This window comes from Columba livia, chromosome 1, assembly GCF_036013475.1.
Source record: "Columba livia isolate bColLiv1 breed racing homer chromosome 1, bColLiv1.pat.W.v2, whole genome shotgun sequence".
In the NCBI taxonomy this organism is placed as follows: domain Eukaryota; kingdom Metazoa; phylum Chordata; class Aves; order Columbiformes; family Columbidae; genus Columba; species Columba livia.
In genome coordinates, this window is record NC_088602.1 from 100,973,811 (window position 1) to 100,997,216 (window position 23,406).

General features: G+C 34.5%; 1 protein-coding gene across 3 annotated transcripts in view; it reads left to right on the top strand.

Moving 5' to 3' along the window:
* Positions 1 to 23,406, top strand: part of CFAP47 (cilia and flagella associated protein 47) — a 309,801-nt gene that overhangs the window by 159,940 nt on the left and 126,455 nt on the right. For all 3 annotated transcript variants that reach the window (XM_065070474.1, XM_065070480.1, XM_065070488.1), the window contains 3 exons: positions 100 to 273; positions 10,585 to 10,696; positions 20,034 to 20,171. In XM_065070474.1, coding sequence (XP_064926546.1) covers positions 100 to 273; positions 10,585 to 10,696; positions 20,034 to 20,171 — 424 coding nt within the window. The remainder of the gene's footprint in view (positions 1 to 99; positions 274 to 10,584; positions 10,697 to 20,033; positions 20,172 to 23,406) is intronic.

Genomic DNA, 23,406 nt, shown 5'->3' on the forward strand with positions numbered 1-23,406 from the left:
TGCCTAGATTTAAGATTAATAGACTAAAGGAGTTGGTTTGGCAGCCAAGGGGACTTTTACACTGCTGAAACTTTTATTTTTCTTCTTCCTTTGTCATAGGGAAAGCTTATTCTGCGAAATGGTGCAACTGGCACTGAAACCATCTTCATCCTTAAGGGAACAGGGAAGAAACCTCTGGCACAGGCTCACATTGTGATAGATTGCCAAGTGGCAAAGATCACTCGAAAAATTTTATGGGTGCCCAATTATACCAATAACAAGCTAACTTACAAGGTAAATTTTTGTCATAATGTGACAACTCTTCTTCTATCCAAGGGCCAACAAATGATGTATTGCAATAACAAATATTATAGTAATTACAGATAGTCTATTGAAATTCATATATCTATGAGAAATTATATCCAACTATAGTCTATAGTATGCGGATGTGTTTGTAGTCAGAAAATCTGTGAGATAGTGTATGATTTTACTGTGTGTCCCATGGAAAAAGATTTCTTAGTTTTTCAGTCTGGTTCCTAAGGCAACAACACTTCTACAACTGCACTCTGTTAATTTGCTAGTTTTTCTTCCCTTCCTCCTCCACTGGTTTGAAACCAGTGGCCAATTCCATTAATTTTTAAATCACAGAAGAGGCTTCAGAATTACATGGTTTCTAAAATCTTCATAAAGTATTGGAATATTACAGGAAAAGGACAAAAATTATTATCCTTCTAAGGGAAAGACTGCAGCATGAGCTCACTATATGTCTGTTCCTAATGGCATAATGGCCCATCCAGTCAGTGCTTCCTTTTTTGGAACAAATTATAGCAGTTAGTGTCTTTTGTCCAGCTGTTGTTTCAGGGATGTTGGAGGAATCTGGGAATACTTTCTGTGTCTTTTTGCTGTTGGGAAAGCATATTCAGAGGAAATAATAAACTGGGGTTGTTGGAGGCCAGTGGGTCGCTGAGAAGATGGAGTAGGGGGTGCTGAGGTAGTTATAATTCTTAGAAAACACAGTCTTGTTAGATTCCATGTTCAATAAGATATTTTACTATAAAATATCCTTATTATTTTTCACTGTTTAAATTGAATAAATATATTCCTATTTAAAAGCACTGTGGTAGGACTGTAACTGCATGATTTTACTACCATTTATCTTGTCCCTATGTTTAATTTGAAAGTGAGAAAAGTATTTCAGCAGTATTCCCCACCTTCCTTATCCATGTGTAGGACCCCCTGTTGTATGCCAGCAGAGGGAGACTGGACAAAAAAGGGCAAAAAAGATGACTTCTACTTTTGTTCTTAGCTGTGGAGAAGCTTCCTGAACAAGAACATCCTGGATTTTGCTCAACAAAAGCCATCTTTGTGACTTGTTACGGCATTTAAATCTAGAGTAGATAGCATCTATGGCTTTATACCATTTGCTGGAAGGGCTCAAACTATGAAAACACAGCAGGGGAGCCTGCTCTAAAAATTGTCAGCATATGTAAATACGTATTTTCGAACTGAGGTTTGAGTGTCTTTTTTTTTTTTTTTTTCTTTTGTTGTTGTTGGGGTGAAGGAGGGAAAAGGAGAGAATGTAGATTCTAGAGATGAAATCTGACTAGTTGTCTAGTATAGACTTGTGGAATGAGTGATCTTTTGATCTCAGCTTTGGTACCAGTAGCACCAAACACAGCTTTACTCAAAATGACAGGTATCGGTAGAGTGGCCTCACCCTATTTTGTAAAGAGAAATCAGTATGCTTCTCTTGGTTTGATGGGAATTCATGGAAATTCCTTCCTTAACTCTTGCTAGTCTCTGTTTTTTCAGTCTTACAGGAGGATTTACACTTAGTAAACTTCAAATATCACAAAAAGGTCCAGCTTCATGTTTTTATTTTTTGACTCATTGTTAAACTTGCCAAACAAAGTAGGAAATATATCTTTTTGGGCATCACTAGGTTTGACATCATTCTTTTCATCAATCTTAGTTTTTTAGATGTGATGCATTTACATTTCTAATACATTTGTACTTTTATCTCTGGAAGAAGTGAACATTTCTGAAAGCTGACAACATAACAGTTTGCTCTGCTTTCCCATTTTGTGTGAACTCAGTGCCAATGAAAGTGAAAGACACTGAAATATCAAACTTCAAAATGAATACATTAAAATAATTCATTGTATATTGTTTTTCCCAGAAACTTTGCCTTAAATGGATTTATGAAAGTTATAACTACTCTAGGGTGAACTGAGTCTGATTGAACTCTGATCTCCTTAAGGGTGTTCTCTGGGCACTGATCTGGTTTCTGGGTGTTTTTTTTCTTCCGCTTGTTTATTTTTTTGGATATTTTTGTTTTGGTTTTGTTTATTTATTTCTTTTTTTCTTTTCCTTTATGAAGTACCACTTGACAGTCCAACCATATGTGCTCTTTTTACTCTGGGGCTTTTGGGAGAGAAATAGTAAGGCCAGCTATTTCATGCTTGTGTACATGTAATAAATTAGTTGATGTGAATAATGTATTTTCTCTGTGCTAGGATTTTACCCAGAAGCTGTTGCAGAACAGTTGTTGAAGCAAGGTAGGCTGGAATTGTTGGAAAAGGCAATTACAAAAATGACCAATGTCTGAAAACTCTATCCTCAATAAAGCAAACAATATTAATCACTTCCATCACTCTCCAGCAGATGTCATGTAGTGTCTTTTGCTGTTGTAGTGAGTGAAGATCATTTGCTCACTTTTAATTCCAACAGGGTTAGTCTGTAAATTAGGATTTAATCAGGAAATCCAGACCATGATCACCAATATCTAGAGTTTTCAGGAGGAAGGGGAAAACCTCCTCTAAGAGGGAACTATGACCAACAACCTTGTTAGAAATGCAAAATAAACTTAATTTACTCAGAAGTGTATAGCACAAAGGGCAAGAAGGAAAATAATGTTTTTGTTGTTGTTTCTCATTTGATGCTGCTTGATTACTGTAATTTCTGGATAGTCTGTTGTGAAGCTGAGCACAACAGACTGTGATTTTGTCTTTGTCATTGTTTCCCTTGGGGGCTATTGCTGACAACCCAGTAACTCCTCCTCCATTTTAATCCAGCATCTTTGAAATCTTACCATATTGTCCTCTAGCTAAGTTGCCAATTAGGCAGAGGAAGTCTTGTCTGCTTTGGTGGAGACAGAACAAAAGTAATAGTTTTAGAAATGTTTTTGGTGGGGTCACTTGTAATTTTGTAGGCTGGTGAATATCTTTTTATTATTTAATTGGTTGGCTGATTTGCCCTGTACATCCTCCATTGATGGAATGTATGCACTATACAAAGTAACTTCTCAGACATAAATTGGGACATACATGATATTTTTAAAAAACATAGGTATTTCATTTGCTGAAGTAATAAATCGCAGATTTATTGCTTATTTATTTTTAACATTAAGAATGGTATAAGATGTGCCAGGAGCTGACAAACATAATTATTTACAGAAATTTCCATAAAAAAATAACTGCACAATGAATACTTAGCAATGAGTAATTTAGCTGAATTAATACTTGGGTGATTTTGCCTTTGAGGTGTAAATTTAGCTTCGCTATTCCATTTTAACAACTGAATATATTAAACTATAAACTTAATAAAACCCCATTGCATTAAAAAATTAATTACATTGTATATATGATACCATGTTTCTCTGTATTCACTGTATATATCTAATAGCTTCAGACAAAATAAGATACTACTGAAAAAGTGACTATTGAAAATGAAAGTTAAGTCTAGGAGGAGGAAGGGGGAAATAATTCTTTCTTCTTTTTTTCTGTTAAGAAAGCCCTCTTTCCTCTGAAAATTGCTTTTCCTGTTTTGAACATACATAGAGTGCTCAGGTCTGGAGAAGCTATAATTTTTGTATATGTGATTTGCTTGTCTGTGCAACCACTAATATCTATAAAGAGAGTCAGGAAGGGAAAAAGTGCCTTTGGAATTCAGTGGAGGTCAGGAGCTTGACTCTATCAGTTTGCCTTTAAAAATGTTAAGCAAGACACTTTCAGGGCCCACAAAATTTTCCATGATTAAAAAGACAATTTCCATAAATTCCCTTGAAAAATGTGAATGTTTTTATCAACTATTTTCTCCTGATTTATGTGTAAACCTTAGGGAAATATTGGTACTGTGCTCTTCATGGCTGGTTCTAGGGGATATTACAATAGTATTGTGATTAACTCACTCCTGGGTCTGAAAAAATGTCACAACAGAATTCATAATGAATTTGTGCACATGTAACGTCAGCCAGAAAGCACATCCTTCTCTGATGCTGAATTAATATAAGGTTACTGACTGCAACGTAAGTGGATTTTAGTGGCTGTAAAATTAGATTCAAATCATCCTACAAGAGTAGCGAGTGTAAAATAGTTCAGTCAGTCAGTCTCATGACAAAACTTTTTATACAATATTCTTATGATTTTTATATTAAACTCTGTCTGCTGGATATAAATAATTGTCTAGTGTGTTGATGGTTGCTTCTAACGACACCTTTGATAGTAACTTTAGCTATAAAGGTGCCTAATTCTTTCAAGGCCTGGTTTTGCAGTAAAAATATAAAACTGTGTAACTGTTTTCCTCATTGCTGTTCGAAATAGATGTCATTAAAGTAAACTCTCCAGAGGAATCTCTAGGCTCTGCTAAATTACATTTCAGGTATTAGGTTATACAAACTGTTAGTGATTTCCAGAAGCATTATAGAATAAATACATAATCAAAAACTATGAAATCCCGTATTCTTCAATGCATTTCTTTATCCTCTATATATCTGTTTCAGATCTTTAAAACGCCAATGAAAGAATGACAGGAAGTTTGTGTATTTGCAACAAACGTCTCAAAATAATTAAATTATATACTGTAAACCTTTAATGAGGGGCTTCCTTGTTCAGGCTAATTCTTCTTTGGTAATGCATGTGAGATTTCCTGAGAATAAATTCCATGCAACTCTAGTAAGCTGATTGCTGAACGTCCTATACCCTCATCAAGTTTGTATTCTTTAACCACAGGTAAATCTGTGCCTTCCATAATCCTTCTAATTTTATCTGTTCTTACAAGTTTAGTTATTTTGGCTTCCACATTGCCTACCAGATCTTCTGTAACAGGCTTCACTACAGAAAATGCATTCTTCATAGAAGTAATGAATCGCACAAAGGCCTACAGAATGTAAGAAAAACTGTAGTTGTTGGCACGGTTTTTGTTGTGTGATTGCTAGTTATGAAATTGTTTGATCAAGTAAGGATCTATTAAGGTCTTAGGTCTGATTTGTTTGAGGGGAGATGTTAGTGGTCTTGACAGGTGGCCTGGCTGGGTTATGAATCTGGATTATGCAGCACTCTTTATTATGTAGAACTCTGGATCGCAGCTGAAGAGGCAGGAGTTATTTGGGGAGTACACTCAGTGCCATGCAAAGATGTTTTATTTCAGTGTTATAACATACTGGTTGGAAAATAAATGCGATTGCAAGAACTAAATTAATTCCTGATAACTCAGGAATGCACTGGTATGCACTGAAAGCAGGACGAGGGAAAGTAATGCAGGCTTCTTTTGAAACATCTGTTGTTCTTGACAATATAGAAAAAAGTCTGGTTCTCAGGTTGATCAGTGGCTCTCACAGACCCAGTTCTGACTTAGTGTCAAGGAGCGTTTACTTCTCAATAAGTAAAGTCTGTCAATATCGTAAAACAGACCTGCAAAACTATTTTCAAATTGAAACATTGAACATATTAATACCTAACTTCATTATACAAAGAAATAGGGGAATATAAGTAAACTTGATCAAGTTCTGTACAACCATTACCACTTTGGCTTCAAGTGTCAGCTGATACTTTTGAAGTTACCTTTATTTTGTTATTCTGCTCTGGAAAAAAGTATTTGTTTACTATAATTTTGAAAACTGGCTTTCCATTCCTATTCATCTTAGATAGACGTATTACAGTTCTGTAGAATGAGTTTTCAAATCTGTGACTGATAAATTAGTTTAAAAGTGCAACATTCTGTAAATCTGCTCAATTTATACTTTCTGGCTGTGTGTCAATAATGACTTGAGGTATAAGACAATGCAGAATACCTTCATTTAAAAGTGAAATCCTTGGAGATGGATTGACTTGAGCAAATTTTCTGCAGGGTCACAATGATAAATTTAATAATAATTTACATTTTGCTTTCATGGTTGTATTCTACAATTCTTATTTTCTGAGTGATAGTGAAAGAGTGTAAGATGTTTTACGAGTTTGGCAAAATTTGTGGTTACCGAAAGCCAGCGTTTCTTCATTAAATTAATTGTAGTGGTTACACGATAAATATTACAGCAACTTGAACAGATTTGCTGTTTCTTAGTTATGTCACACATTGTTTTTCTAACAAAACCCATGCAAATATAGCATCTAATTTTGTAAGTTCTTTATTAGTGTTTGTTTTGTTTTGTTTTTTTTTTAAATGAGAGTAGTACCAAAGTATTTTTTAGTTAGCAACACAGTTTTACATTGCTAAACAAGAGAATTAATTCTATTTGCTTCTGAAGTCTTGAGAAGTAGTGAAAGACAATTTATTTTAATAATCTATTGAACGCTGTTTTTCTTGTATTTTCTTAATTAAACTGCACGGTGTGATGGAGCTTGGGCTTATGCATTTTTCTAAACTACTTAACAAAGTTGAACATTTTAAAAAATATATATTAATTATTTACTATTTGTGTCTTACATTATTTCCTGATTTAAGTGAAATTTTATTAATGAAGAAGAGTTTTCTTCTGAAACATTTATATATCTTCATAAATGGGGATAATTAATACATAAACTATGAGAACAATAAATTCATATTTATTGAAGGTGACAGACCTCCTAAGAAGTAAGGATAAACATCAAAGTGGAAGTTTTTCTTTTCCTAGCTCACTCATACAGTTAAAAAGCACTTCACACATTAAGTCACCTGGTGTATGTTCTAATGTTTATGCCCAGGAATGTTGGAAAGATGTTCAAGAATGGAAGAACTACCAGCAGGAAAGTTTTTATGAGATCACATTAATATCGATATGATTGTTTTTTGACAATAGGATGCTCATAAAGATTGTAATGAGAATCAGCAATGTTGCATGTATTGCAGGTGCTTTAAATTGGTCAATATTTTAAGAAATTGCAGTTATTCATGCCTGACAAATTCAGAGTAAGACAAAGTTCAAAGGAAAACATAAAAGGTAACAATCAAGTGATGTCTGTTACAACCATAGACCTTGTCAAGGCGTTGGAGGTAGGAGATAATATTGTTGTGATCGCTGTTTGGAGGTTGGAGCTTCTAAGGTGTTAATAATTTAAATAGTAGAGACAAATAAGGTTGCTTATAAAGGTAAACTAATGGGAGTGATTCATTAATGATAAGATGGGGAGTATTCATATTGGTATGAATAGTGAGTAGCATGGAGAATGCTACTGAGTTTAATGACTGAAGTAGGAAAGGTGACAGGAGACTGAGGGAAACATCAGTTATGTACAATTTTTAACATGGATTTATAATGGCCAGAGAAAAGATGAAGTGACTGTTTCTTGGGTGCACTTTAGATCCCTTCTCTAATATTTGTTATTGTCATTATCTGATCCCAAAAGGTTTTTGAATGCAAATACATCAACATTTTTGACAAGGGGAGTCACATCTGTAATAGTGTAAGAATCCTTTCTGTTGCTGTCTGAGCAACTCCTCTCACATTTCCAGTCATCTAAGAGAGTCCAGTGTGATGTTACAGGAACAGCCAGTAGTAACTGTCCATTAGTACTTTCCCCTGAAAGTAACTCCCACTGAGATCAGTTTACTGCAGAATCCTCTTGACTTCCAAAAGCAATTGGGATTGTGATGCCCAGAAGTTCTTACTATGATCCTAAGCCCATTCCTACTTTCACTCCAGAAAGTACTTGAGCAAAATGTTAGTCTGTCCATTAGTTTTTATTTACACTGGATTCTGACAGCAGAACACAATGGCGTGAACATCAGTTTGTTAAAGCTGTTTCCTTTCAAGCTTAATTTTATCTCACTAGAGTTAGAAAATCGGCAAAATAGTTCCAGTATTTTTGCTATTTTGACCTATTTCCTTAAAAATGCATATTTAGCAAGATCTGTCTCATTGGGGAAACACTATTTAATACAAAGCAGTTAAAAAGGAGAAGCATGAGGAAGGAGTGGCAGTGACAGCAGAAGCTGGAGTACATTATGTCAGCATGTCCTGTCAGGGAAAGTCAATAGGGAGAATGATACAAAAGCAATGTGTGTGTGGTGATGGGGAGCTGTTGTAACTTGGCGTTATGAATTTGGCAAAGTTATGAACAGAACTATGGCTTTATCTGTTGGTACAAAGGTTTAGGTAGTAATGTAGATTAGTTGATTCAGCATCAAGTTATATTAATGCTTAAATTAATACAGAAACAGACATTCAGATTTATGGTTGCTCAGCTGAAAGCTGAGATCATGTTTTGAATTGTTTTTGTGGTAATAATTGTTTTACAGCATAAAAAGTATTCATGCAACCATGTTTATAGCTAGAAAAAAACTACTAAATTCAATACTGCCATATATGTTTTGTTTTACAATTCATTGGGTAGTTTGTAATTTCAAATGTGCAGTTTTTTGTATTTTCTCCCTAATAACCTTAAGAACTAAGGAAAGCTGTTTGAGTGCTTGGTGGAGAGGATGGGAGAAGGGTGGGGTGCACTATAGTTTACCTTGCAGTCCCAGTTCTCTCCTAATTTAGACTTGGGGCATTTTGAAGCATATGACATCTATCTTTCTACCCTTGAAAGGAAAACTTTGTGAAATGGCAATGTGCACTCAGATTCCACCTTGATGTGCAGCTGTGGAGCAGTACATAGGATGTACATGTGTCTGAGGACAATAGAATACACCTTCTTATGAGAACTTGAGGAAGAGTTTGGTAAATAGGATTGTAGAAGGCAGACTGAAAAGAAAAATCTATTTAGAATTTTAAAATTCTGGGATTGGGCTGTGTAGAAAATTATTGGCATGCATATTTATGTAGTAGTGTGATTATAACTGGATTAGTAGAAATTTTGTTAAACCAAAGCATTAGCAGGAAGACTGAATTTTAGACACAACGGGGGAAGAAAAACTATCAGATGGAAAAATAACATTTTTTAAAGTCCAATTACTGCTAAGATTTGGTGGGAACAATGGAAAACCCATGGAAAGAAAGAAGGAGAATTGAAGGTTCATAAAGAGCATGGTCCAGGTTGTGCTAGTGCTTGAACAAAGGAATATATTAACATGAATACCTCAGAGAAGACAACCATTATAGGCAATGATTGGCTGTAATGGAAGACAAGTTGATAATAGATTTGTTGTTGTTGTTGTTAGTTTGTTTGTTTTGGCTTATTTTTTTTTTTTTTCATAAAGTACAAACAGAATTTATTTACTAAAAAAAAAAGGTAGCTTTGAGGAGGAAGAAAATGATACACACATCTAATGCTAATGCTTTTACTGTTGCAAAAGAGGTCTTTGTAGAATCCAAATCTCTGCTTGAATGCTTGAGAGACTAGCTGTAGTCATTAATGAAGTGGATAAATGGGCTGGAAGAAAAATCAAGCCTTTCTGACTTGCTTTGTGATTTCACTCAAAATTCACTTAAACAACACAATTTTATTATTTAACATAGAAAGAAATTACTGAACGCTACAGCACTACATGATATCCTGAAAATATTTCTTAAAAGCACCCCATGCCTCAGTGGAAAATCATCACCTGTACTCAGATACCCACTGCAGAAATTGCCGTATCAATATAAAATACTCTAGCTCAGCAGCAGTTTGCTCTACCCAGTGGCAGAGGTAGCAGAAGAGAGGGTGTGAGCAGGACCATTCATGCAGTCCAGCTGCTGGGGTTCTGCACAACAGCACGGTGACTATAAGCAAGTAGTCATCAGTTGTGGCTGGTAGTGGCTCAGGCTTGGATGTCTCTTCCATAGGGTCTGTCTGTAGCAAACTTATCCAAGCGACAAAGAAATGAGATGCAATTAAAAAATACTCTCAGCTTCTAGACCTGCAATCAGCTTTATAGTTTACAAAATCTAAAATTCAGTGTATGAAAATTGTATTTTTTATTCCATTGGTCTAGTAGTTAATACATGTGCCATTGCATACATGTTAGTCACAAAATATGACCTCTCAAAAAACATGGTTTAATATCACTTGAGGTATATCAATTGATGTTAAAACAACACTTCAGATTTTGTTTTGCTCAGTTTAGTTAGGTGGACTATGACTGTTAAATCTTGTGTTAGACTTCTAAGGAAAACGTATGTAAAATATTGAGGGCCTGACTGTGCAATTCTACACATATGTAAGTGGTTCTATGATCTAAGTGAGATACTGTTACTCACGTCGAGCAGTGACTTCAGAATTTGTGCTTGATATGATCTGCATGCACCAGCACTACTCTTAGAGTACGGATTCTTTTCACGTGCGTAAAGGATAGGACTTACTGATAGCATACTTTGTATCATACTCTACTTTTCTAAGCAAGTAAAATTGGTAGTGTGTCTGTAGTGTTCTTGCAACAGTAACTTGCTTTTGATGATTTTTTCTCTTTATGAATTCTCTTCACCAGGTATCTTCAGATCTTTCAATGGTGGGTGGTGCGCCTGTTATTACTGTAGATCCAGACGACACAGTTGCTTACACTTTGAGTGTATCTCCTTGGAGACGAGGAATCTTTCAAGGTACAATGTAGAAACCAAATATGTAAAATTCCTATAATTTAGCAGATTAAATTTGTTTAGATTTAATGCTTCCATTTCTGTTCAACATAACCTTTCTTCTGGAAGAAAGGCTATAATTACCAGTGGTACTGTTTTATAAGCTGGCTCATGTTTTTATTTGTAAAGGTTTATTACAGCTAAAAAGGTAGTCCTTCAAAAATGCCTGTATATTTGCAACTTCATGCATTTAATTGATCCCATGAAAACTGGCCCAGTAGGGACTAATGATTTTAAATTACCACCACGTTCTTCAGTCCTAATTTAATTTTCCAAAGTATGTTGAATAGCTGTAGTTATCCTAGCACTACTAAAATCAACGATTTAAAGGCAGAGACCAAAATTTGGTTTTTCCCTTGGTTAAAGTTTCATTTGTTGATCGCAAGGCAAGAGTACATGCACTGAATGTGGTGATCTCAATTCCTTCTTTGAGATCTATGGAGGGTAGGAATATCTAACTGCAAATAATTTATGTCAGTCCATATTTATACTGATGTTTTATGATACAATAGCAAGACTATTGCTTGTTTTAAGCATGTCATATTATTTTTTACTTTTACAGATTTTTTAAATGAAAATTTCTTTAACAATTCACATTTCATATTTTTTCAAATGCAAAGTAATAATTATACAATTACCTGGTGCTCATTCTTTACCTCATAATCTAAAAGTCATGATTGTGAGAATGAGGCAGTACAGCCTTATTCTTCCTTGTAGAGTAGCTATTGTAGTAAGTCTCAGCTCTTGTAGCAACTCTCAGCAGATCAAAGTATGAGAGTGTGTTTGGGAAGGAATTGTGGGAACAGAAGAGACCATCTTGAAGTAACTGAATAGTGCTCAGAAAACCTAGATTTGAACAACTTCTTAAATGAAAGGATTTCTGATATTGAATGGATCTCTTAATCCAAAATGCTTAGTGTATATCTTGGATTTTGTGGGTTCCTAATTCCAAATGCTTGATTCTGCCACTTTCCTAGACAATTGAGATGACGGCTGTCTTCTCAACATTAAAAAGCTATTAAGTCTTGTCCCTTGAGAAGGCCAAACTAGTTTGGTCTCTGGCCATTTTAGTTCTATTATCTGTTGTGTAAAATGTAGGTAATAGTGCCATCTCAATTCACAAGCGATTTGTAAAAATAAATTAATACTTGTAACAAAGCTTGGCCTAGTGCGACAGGAAGACTTCAGTGACTTGTTGCTAAATCTGACACAAAATTCAGTCTGTCTGATTATTGGTCAACTTTCAATGAAATTTGTGACTACTGAAAATGTTCACCAGGAAATATTGAGCATGCACTATATTTTAACTTATGCCTTTATTTCAGGCTTTAAAGATTTAGGAATATTCTCTTCTTCTGGCTTATAAAATCCCCAGTTATTTTACACATACTGAAAGTTTCAGTGGAAGAGGTTCCAAGGCTTCTATCATACAGCAGATTAATGCCAGGTGGTAAAAGCCATGCCTTCAAAGGGACAGAGATGGCACATGTGGACCGACATCTCTATATGTTCTGTTGTCCCCTAACTTCTATTACAATGGTTTCCATTACATTTGGGAGCATCATATTCTCACTGAGTGAGAAAGAGAGCGAACAGTCTCTTTAACCTGTTATCATTTCAAAGGCTGGGAAGACATTATGTTCTTTTTTTCAGAAAACAGTTCATTTATTTTATGCTTTAAAATAACATGATAGAAGGCTGCAGTTATCCTTTGGAAAGAGACAAGGCCCATTTATCTGCCATCCACTCCTGGCTCAGTGTTTGCTTCAATCACTACTTAGGAAAGCTTGTTCATTCTTCCTCTGGAGCAACGACAGTTTCGTGTATGTCACAGAAATTTGGACATGATCTCTTATCATTCAGCTGCTGTAGGAAGAAGAGAGGTGGAGGGAAGAAAGGCCACTGTCACTGGTTTGAAAGGCAGCAGCTGTTTCTGCTGTCTGATGTGAGGTGTGATACAAATTTAACTACCAGGTATCCTATTTTAGGTAGCCTAAGTTAGGAAGTGCTTACTTTGTGGCTTGAAGGAGAATGGAAGTCGGTCTGCTTCGTGCTGTGCAAGTCTGGGAAGTCATATTTGTTCCCCAAAGCAAAATTTTAGCTTCTGGGAAACTTTAATGTCAAAGCTGAGATATATATGACTTTTTGGCAATTTTAGGATATTTTAACAGCCAGGCTGAAGCTTGAGGATCACTGGTTAGATGTAGGTGATTCAAGTGGGAATTAATTAGGACTCGGGAACCATAGTCCTTTCTAGGTTCAAGATACTACAGGTAAAGTATAATTTAAACATCCAAAAAGAAAAGTACTCTTTATACAGTTTGGTGAATTTGTTTAGAAGGAAATAAATAATCCATGGGGACAAAATGTTCAATGATTGAAAATAAAAAGCAACACTTAAAAGCTATCCGCAAAGCAAATTTTGTCCTGTGGGCATCTAGCTGAAGTCTCTGTCAGAGTGCTGGTGGATGATTTCAAGTTTAGAACTCCCTAAATTGTAAATACAAAATTTTGTAGCTTTGGTGTTCTAGTACTGTTATTGTTTTATTAAAATCAATTGTGATAGGACTTTTACCATACAAATTGTTGTACTGAACAAAAGGTCTGTATTTTTCCTTTACATTCAAAGTCTTTTTTGTTGCAAATTATATAGCTGCAAGATTATACTTCTTTTCGTTTCCTTCTTGCTATTTTATTGTTTTTATGCTAAAAATGGGCCCGGTTCTTTGGAAAAGTCCATTTGGCAGCATTCCGATAGAGTGCTAATACTATATGCTTTGGCTGTTTTGTAGTTCTATGACAGCTTTAACATAGAAGTAATAACTAATAAACATACTGGACAGATTCTGACACCAGATAAAAATCTTCAGCAATCTGTTTTCTAAGTAATAGAACAATTTTCTTTAGGTTGGGTAAAACATCTTCTACATATTACTTTATCTTTTATCAAACTCTTATTTCTACTTTACACAGAACCGAGCACAATTTTCCCTGTACAGACCAAAGCTCGTAATGCTTGGATATTTCTTGTGCAAAAAATAAACACCTGTTACAGTCAGTGCCCTTTTATCCATTAAAATTTACTAGCTTTTAAAAAGGAACTTTCTAATTTTTTGTGTCACCTTTTGTTCTTTTTTTTAATTGTATCTGTACTTAGTAGGCAGCACTTTCCCATGGTACCTAGAGCTTTTGAAGCCTACACTGAGGAAAAGGGCAGCATATTACAGGCCATGGCCTGGCAGACTGGAGCATGTAGGGACAGTTTTAAGAAGATGGTGAAAGTCATGGGAATACATTCTGGCCTGTAAATGAGCTGATTAAACTGGTTTGTTTCAGTATTTTCCCTTTGACACTTGCATGAAATCTACATTTTTAAAATACATTGTTCATTTATTTGTTTGATGGAATTCTGCAAATTGATTTATTGATCGCTCTAATTTCAATGGAATCATAAAATCACATGTGGGAGGAAGACCTGCTCCATAGCTTCTGGTAGCCATTGCTGTATTTCCAGCATTTGTCTGTACCTTTGCTTTAAGCACTTGCTCATCAACTGAAGCACCCTAACAAATTGAGTCTAATGCATCTGTAATAAACACAAAGTTAGAAGGAACTTCCAGTTGCGTGATTGCCAGGAATGGCTCTGGGACGCCTCCGCTGGGGGTCACTGGACTTCATGGAAGGAGGGCTGTTCTATTGGTATGTGCCACCACCTGGCAAGTTGATCCCCAGCAACCCTTTCCATCTCTCCTAGTGCAGCTGGACTTGCAAACGCCTGTGCTCTTTCATATCATGATTTCATTGTCACATAAAGAACAGACAGTGAAAGTTATAAATAAAACAAATCTCCTCTTTATTGGATGCTACAAAACCATGTATGAATGACAGTTGGCAGCAGGATTTGCCACTCACTCATTTCTCCCATGTGTGACTCTTAAAGCTTATTCTGCTTCCTTTTTGTTGATGCAGGGAGCAATTCATGTAGTTCCAATATACAAACAAGTAGCAGGATTTACAGAAAATCTTTAGTATTTACAGATATCAGCATACAGATTTTCCTATGCAAAAGAGAGATTATAAAGTTGTACCTACAGTAAATATATTTTTTCTTTTGTTTTCTTTTTTTTTTTCAGTAGAAAATTGTCACAAGCCAAAGCTATAGCTTACATAAATTACACAGATCTTTTAATTTATCTTATCTCTTCTGTGAAACTTTTCTGAGGCAGCAGCTATACATTGATTTAATTGGCCAATTAAACATAGAAATGCCTCCCCCTACTCCCAAGACCTATACTTATTAAGATCGTGTTGGTATATTTAAACCACAGACCAAACATTTCTATATCTTTTCAGATTTGTATGAAGAATTCCATGGCCACATAGCCTTCTGCTCTTGTTTCTAGTGAAAATACTGGGATATTGTGGGCTTTTATCATCTGTCTGCAGCAGAAAATAATCATGTACAATACGTACCTTTCAAATAGTTCATTCAAATTATACAAAAAGGAAATAGTTGAATTTTTCTTGTTTCGTTAATTGGATTCAGAGCTGGGGTATTGTAGCGTGTAGGCAACGAGTCAGTCTAACATGTGGCGTTGAAATTAGAATTTTATTGGGAAACAGAACAGCCTGCATCCTTTTAAAGGGATGCATCTTCTCCAAAGCAATATAAAACAAGGCTTCAGTATTAATATGTGGATTGAAGTTGTATAAAATGTTTGAACACTGGATAGTAAAGCTAGAAAATGTGCAACGACGTTTTGACCAAGAAACCTTTTAAAACAATGTTGTATTAGCAACATGTAGTTTTTATTTATTAATTTTCTGTATAATTCTAGGAATACTTGTATTGTTGCTTTGACAAATTCAGTATTTTTTTTTTATATATATATATATATATATATATATATATGTATATATATATGCCAAAAGACAGCTGAGAAGAGTGGCATTTTCTAAAATACTTAATGGTGGCATAATTCTGTGGCCAGTCAGATCAGTGGGAAATGTATCTCTGTGAAGTACATGAAATCTTGTTTGGTTTTGAATATACACTTTAAAAATTGCCAGCTGTGGTATTTTGACAAATTACATTATTACATAACGCCTGATACAGAAATCAAGAGTGAGCAACTGGATGGAAGAAAAAAATCCTGAACATTTGGTACTGTTATGCGTGAAGAAATTAACATTTATGCATTGCTTTGCAGCATCAATAAGGTAACATAAGGTATTGCTGCCTTTGCTGAAGAGGGAGTTAGGCAGCGGTGGGTTCTGTAGGCTGACGGTGCCTTTCACAGTTGAAAGACTAAGACTTCCTGTATCAAAGTCTTCACATAATGTAGGAGCCAAGCTCAGCAGAACCTTCTGAAAAAATGTAAACATGCCTATTTGTTGTTTTAAATCTGTCATGTTTGTTGCAGTGTTTCTACAACTTTGCAATGCATTTTTTATCACTCCATAGAGTGCTGAGGATTTTTTTATTACTCTTCATTGTATAAAACCCTTTTTCCCATCCTGCAAAACACCTTTTGATTGACATTTTTTTGTAACCCGTAATTTGAATAAATGTATATATTTGTATTATCATCAACTATCTTAATGTCCAATACCTGTCACTGGATTTCACGATTCACTCCCGAACCAGTAGAGCATTTCTTTTAGGAATACTTCCTAGAAAAATATTCTGCCTTAATTTAAAGAATCAAGTAATGCAAAGCATACTGCGTACTAAGTGTCCTCACTGATAAGGATTTTACATTCTAAATTTGACTTGAAACTAATACACTTTTTTGTTTATTTTGATGTTTGCAGTTCTTGCCAGCCATTATTATCTTTTTTCCCCTAATAAAAAATTTAAATAGCTTTGAGCCAGTAGTAAATACTTTGATGCCCATGAAAATTATGTAAGACAATTTATGAATATTTTAAGATTAAGCAGATAAACGGGCTTTAAAAATTAATGCCACCTGTAGTAAAACTTATTATTTTTTATTGAAAATTTAATTTGAAACATTTAATTTAGTGCCTTGCAGAGATCTGAATACATTACATCAATCCAGTCACCCTTATCAATCAAGATTTTAACCTCATTGTTAGTAATTCTGTTTGTTTAAGAACTATTTTCCATAAAGAAGGAAAATGGAATGTCAGCAATTATGGTGCAATTCTTCACTGATTTTTTTTTTAATTATTGTTATGTGATTGCTGGATTACCAGCACAGTGGTTTAGCAATTCAAGTAGTTTTTAGTTCTCCCAGTAGTCCTTGAAATATTCTTTTGCATTAGCAATTTACAGTTCTTCAGCCAATTATTTTGATACTTTTGAGAGCATTTTGTGCAGGGCCAAAAATTTAGTTTGTTTTACCATCCCCCTGCTAACTGATGAAATAAATGTTTTTAAACTGTGAACACTCATGTTCTGTCTCTCTTTCTTTCACATGCATATATCCACAACACAATTTTCTGAAACACAGACAATTAGTAAAAAAAACCCTCCCACTGTCACTGGAAGCAAGAACTAATGAAAATCACTTAAATTTTAAAATGAAGTGTAACAAAATATTTTCTGCTCTAAGAAGGCTTTATAATTTATGAATTCAGTGCTTTTCAGCATTTAGTCATTTTTAAAGTATTTTAATCAACTTTAAAGATGTAATTTTGCATTTTTTTAAATAATTTTCTTATAATTGTTGACATCTTTCAAGTATATTGATGTTTACATGTCTGATGGTATTTAAAATTAATGAAGTCTTTCTCTTGTGGTTTACTTCTGTGCATTATTGTGCTGCAATAGAACAAAATTATACTAGGATTTTATATTGGTACGTAAAATCAAGTTGATTAGTTAGTATTTACCCTAAGATGTTTTAACTATTAGTGCCATCAAATATGTCCTCTTACATCAATATTTAAATTCTTGGAGCATTTTCTTCAGGCATCATTCCCCTGAGCTTTCCATAATGGTTTCATCTACCTTCTCTTTGAAGCTTTTTTTAAAAAAATTCAATAATTTCCTGAAATAGCATTGTTTTAGGAATTTGTTAAAAATTTTCAATTTAGAATAGTTTTGTTAGGTTTTACTTATTTTAATTCTCATTTTTATTTTATTATTTTATTTGTGTTTTTAGACTTTTCTTAACAAAGGGAAGAAAATCTGGGATTCTAGTATTTTTAATACAAAGTAACATAATTCATTTATCTGGATTCAATAACACACCTATTTCCATTTCTTTGGTTTTGTTTTTAACTTTGGTGTTTTATACCTGTGCTACCCAGTTGCTGTCTCTCAGAGAAAAAGAGACAGTGGCAACATGAAAATAATAAACTTTGCTTCCCTGTAATTATTTAATGTAATTGTACTTAGCAGGAATAATTTGTCGGCATTTGTCATGTTGAAATTGCCACGTGGTGTAGCTATCATTGAGCATATAATGAAAAAGTTTTGCTTTTCCAAGAGACTGCACCTGAAGTATTGTGTCCAGTTCTGGGCCCCTCAGTTCCAGAAGGACAGGGAACTGCTGGAGAGGGTCCAGCATAGGGCAACAAAGATGATTAAGGGAGTGGAGCATCTCCCTTGTGAGAAAAGGCTGAGGGAGCTGGGGCTCTTTAGCTTGGAGGAGACTGAGGGGTGGCCTCATTAATGTTTATAAATATGTGAAGGGTGAGTGTCACGAGGATGGAGCCAGGCTCTTCTCGGTGACATCCAATGGTAGGACAAGGGGTAATGGATTCAAACTGAAACACAAGAGGTTCCACTTAAATTTGAGAAGAAACTTCTTCTCAGTGAGGGTAACAGAACACTGAAACAGGCTGCCCAGGGGTGTTGTGGAGTCTCCTACTCTGGAGACATTCAAAACCTGCCTGGACACATTCCTGTATGACTTCATCTAGGTGTTCCTGCTCCAGCAGGGGATGATCTTTCAAGGTCCCTTCCAATCCCTAACATTCTGTGATTCTGTGACTTCTTGGCAGAATTTGACTTTAGTTATGGCTTAGTTGCCTCTTTTAAGTTTATTTTTTTCTTTTAAGATTAACATCCTTCTGCCTAATATTAGTATCAAAATTAATTGTGAGGCATTTTCCAGGTCCCACTTGAGCCTTGCTATTTAGCTTTAGCTTACTCCTGCTATTAAGATGCTGAATTCAGCTAGTCAGGGGGCACAGCACATTCTCTCTGCCATGTGATCTGTTGCCATACATTTGTCCCATTCGGAGCTGGAGAAACCAAAAATACCATTAGATGTAGATATTTTCACATCAAATTGTTCTGGGACTCCCATAAAAGCATATTAATTCTCCATTTCAAATTAAAAAAAAAAAAGTTCCACTATAAATAACTTTCTCAAACTCGTAATAAGATACAGTTATGTAAGGTCCTTTTGGGAGACCATTTCAAATACATTCTAATGGTGTTGAAGAGAAAACTTTCTCACTCTATACTATACTATACTATACTGTACTGTACTATGCTATACTAATGTCACCTCCTCAAATTAGTTTTTCATTGTACATATGAGGCAAGAATTAAACCTGCAACATATATTTCTTTCAGCTTTGAAATTCCTGAGAATATCTTGAAATGCTGAGGGACAATCATTTAGATAAAATAGTAATAATATCTAGTATTTTAAAAAAATGTGTAGATTTAAAATTCTTAATCAGAGGCACATAATGTAAGAAATAAAACCTGCTTATTCAAAGCTGGTATATCTAATCTTCCAGAGTAACATTAGTGTTATTTAAAGGAACCACGTGCATACTACATTTTAAAAATTAGATTTTATGTTATCAAATAGCAATCTGCCAATTTAAAAATCTTGGGTTTACAATCTATGTATTTTATCTTCCCTGAATGTTTGATTACGACTTAACATACAATACAAAAATGTATCACAGGAATGTATTAACTATTACATTTATTATCTTATGGCACTAGAATGAGTCACTGTGAATAACAAAACCAATCAAGACTATGGATAGAAGATTGCACTGGAAAGATACTATTATTGCCTACCATATTTTATAATTTTAAAAAAGTTTCTTTGCTTGTATTTCTTATCAATGATCCTTACTTCAGGTGAGTAGAAAAACACTTTTGGTAGAAAAAATGATTTATTTCATTGAACTCACTCAAGACTTTATTACCATAATTTATAATTAGATAGCTAACACCTGTAGGAGAAGTATTACTTCATTTTTTATTAGTTTTGAACTGAGGAAATACTCACACATGTCTGGCAGTCTGTTTTATAAAGCTAATGCTCTGGCTAATATAACATCTGGTATCTATTTGCTTTAGGTGTAATTTCATTTGTTGCTGAAGATGAAGACCAACAGCAGTCTCGACATAACAGCTCACCAGAGAAGACAGATGGTGAACAGGCCCTTCAGAAACTGTCAGCAGAGACACCACAAACTGTTGATGCAGCAAATATGGGTATGTTTGTTCTAATGGATAATTTCATTGCCAGTTTGTATAAACTTATAATTTCTTTAAAAATCAAATGTATGTTTAGTATGCCAGGCTACATGCCTGCAGCGTTAAGTCACATGTTTATTCCAGGTATATATGAGACTTCTGCTTTTATGATTTTTGAAACATTTTAATGAAGTTTTAAGTTGAGCTTGTATTTTCTTTTTCTCTTTCGGTAATGTCACTGTATGTCACTTAATATCACTTGTTGTTGGAGAGGGGCAGTATTTGTTAAATGCTTTCTTTTAAAAGTATCCAATAACATTAATAGTGCTGATGTCTAAGCAGGCCATTTCTGAAGTTCACATTGCTCCACTTCATTCCCCTGTGGAAAATACTTTCTTCTAACTGTCAGTCATGACACTCCTTTGGTCACTTCCAGTAAAGTCAAGAAGAGAAAATTTCATAGTATCTGATTACTTTCACATTGTCACCTCCTAGTTTATTCTAGATAGTTTCTGCATTATTTTTGAGATTTTAAGTGTTTCAGAGGGGAATTCTGTGACTACAAATGCACACCAAATACACAAAGGTAGGGGGTTTTCGTTTGTTTTTAAATGAATTTATTAGTTTTCTTCTTTACATTGCAAATAAAGCCTTGCCAATAGAACGGTGCTTTTTTTGCTTTTAATACCTATTATATTTTGGAATGTATTTAAATTATCGAGCATTATTTTAGATGACTAAAACATATTCCTTGCAAGGAAAGCTATCAAGGAAAGTTCTTTTTATACTATAAAGGCATTGTTTTAGTCAATATCTAGTTTTTAGGAAGTTGAGAAGGGCTTGCAAATGGAGATCTCTTTACCTTATTTATACCTATAATTTCACTTTAATAGAATTTATCTAGTTTTTAAAAGAATTAAAAGCTAGTTTTATTATTAATAAATGAGTTAACCCAAAGTCAATATCAGAAAGTCTTTTCTTTTATAGTGTGTTAATATATGTATGTAATCATATGTAGAGACTCAGAGATTAGTATCCCACCTCTAAAATGAAACAATCCCAAGAATTTACAATCTGTATAGACAGGACAGAGGCAGGAAGAGGACAGAAGCTCAGAGAAGTGACTCTCTCTGACCAAACAACATTAACAAAGCTTAATGTTGTGGTGTTTTTCTAATTCTCCCTGTTTTTTTCCACACAAGCCAAAACCCTATCAATGGATATACATTGTCTTCTACCAGATTCGTTACCACTTTTTTTTTTACTAAATATTTTATGTGACTTTTGAAACACTTTTTTTAGGCAGCTCAGACTCCTGGTGTACTTAACTTTGTTGTGTGCACTCTGCTTCATTTTAATAGCTGCGTTTAAAACTAGCAATAGGTAGTAAAACGATTTCTGTGATTATGCAACTCTTATACAAAATCAGATATTTTAAAATGTTATTTTGTGCAAACAGTTGACAATACAATGTGAGTTTAAAATAGAAAAGGAATAGAAGTGAAAGAAAATAGTGTAGCAGGACATGGAAAAATGCTGTTTTCAAAAGGTGACAGAAAATAATCATCATAAAATAAGCAATCAAAGAATTATAGTTTTCCCAGAATAGTTATGGTACAGACAAGACAGCTGCAACACTGGTAAGATTATAACAAAAAAGCAAAAGGCTAGTCAATGCTTGACAAATTAAGGAACAGGGAGTTGAGAAGAAGTCCAGAAATCTTTAGTAGACTTTCAAAACCAGGGGGCGAAAAAAATGAAAATAAATCCGAAAAGAAATTAAGAGTACTGTGAGGACAGTACAGAATCAGTTCTCCTGCCTGTTATGTTTAAGGTGAACACTAGTACTGTTTTTCAAAATTCTGTCCTGAAGAGAGCTAGAAAGAAGAGAAAGTGGTTAAGAAGGCAGTTAGAAAGAAATTAAATAACCAGTATTTAACTTTCGTTGCTTTTCAAGGTTCAAAAATATTTTCTAGCATTCTCCTCCTACAGTGAGCTTTTTTCTTTGAATTTTAATGTACAGCAACATAGAAATTGGTTGACATTAAACCTCTCACAACACATCATTATAAGTTTACAGAAGAAGCATTTTAACAAAGGTTAAATAAAGTTGACATATGGAGACAACAAAATAGGTATGAGAATTCGCAGGTGTTATGAGTAATTATTCCTAAAAGAAATACAAAGCTGATGCCAAGTACGTGGAAATATTGGAGACAGTCTTCAAATTTTCTGCAAATGTTCATGAAGTTAACTATGTTTCTGTTGTCCAAACTAAACAATTCTACTTATGAGATATTCAGGCTTTGAAGAGTTACGAATAATTAGTACAAAACTAGTAGAGGCTACAACTGAAAGTAATTGAAAATAGAATGTAAAGTAAGAATAGATGGTTAAGTGGATTTCTCAGTCCCTATCACTGACGTGAATTTAGGGAATTGTTCTTAGGTAGAGAGTCCAATTAAATCTCACTGTTGTTTGTTGTTGTTGTTATTATTATTATTATTACTATTTCTATTACTATTATTATTAGTGATAAGCCTTTGGCTCAGTTTTACTCCCCAATGACAACATGAGACTGCCTGATCTACGTATGCATTTGGAATATATTTTTCAACTATGTTGGTGGGTGTCTAGTCTAATAACTTGTTGAAAGGGGCCAGGTAATCAGCTCTAACTTAAGTCCCTTTTTCACTACATGCTAATTTACATGGATATAATAACTACAGTGGAGTGCCATTGGTAGTTGGAGCAATCTGCACACCTTGTTCATATATTGCCATATCAAGTTAGTGCATCTTATCTTTCAGTTACCATGTGTCGCTAATTTTGTGCTACTGTAGAGTTATATCTTTGCTTTATTTTAACCTATGTGTTTCTGGTAAATTGTACCAACTCAAGTTTCATGACTGCTAGGAATGCTTAGGTCATCATTTGGATTACTTTCTAAAATGGACTTAAAGTAGGACATGAAGTGACTCTTCCCTCACACAGTATTGCTTAATTAAACAAACAAACAAACCAACCTGATTTTTTTTCTGCAATATAGAAGACATACCATTGCAATGCCCATATCCTGGGAACTTCAAGCTTCTATCTCACCTTTAAATCAACCAGCTGCTTCTAGCCATTTCACAAAACATTGTCTTCCATCGGAACCGTTCGTGTGTACTAGACATCTATAACAAGGGAAAGTATCTGCTGAAAATGGCTGAATAGAAATGGAAGGTAACAAGCTGTGATCTAACTTATA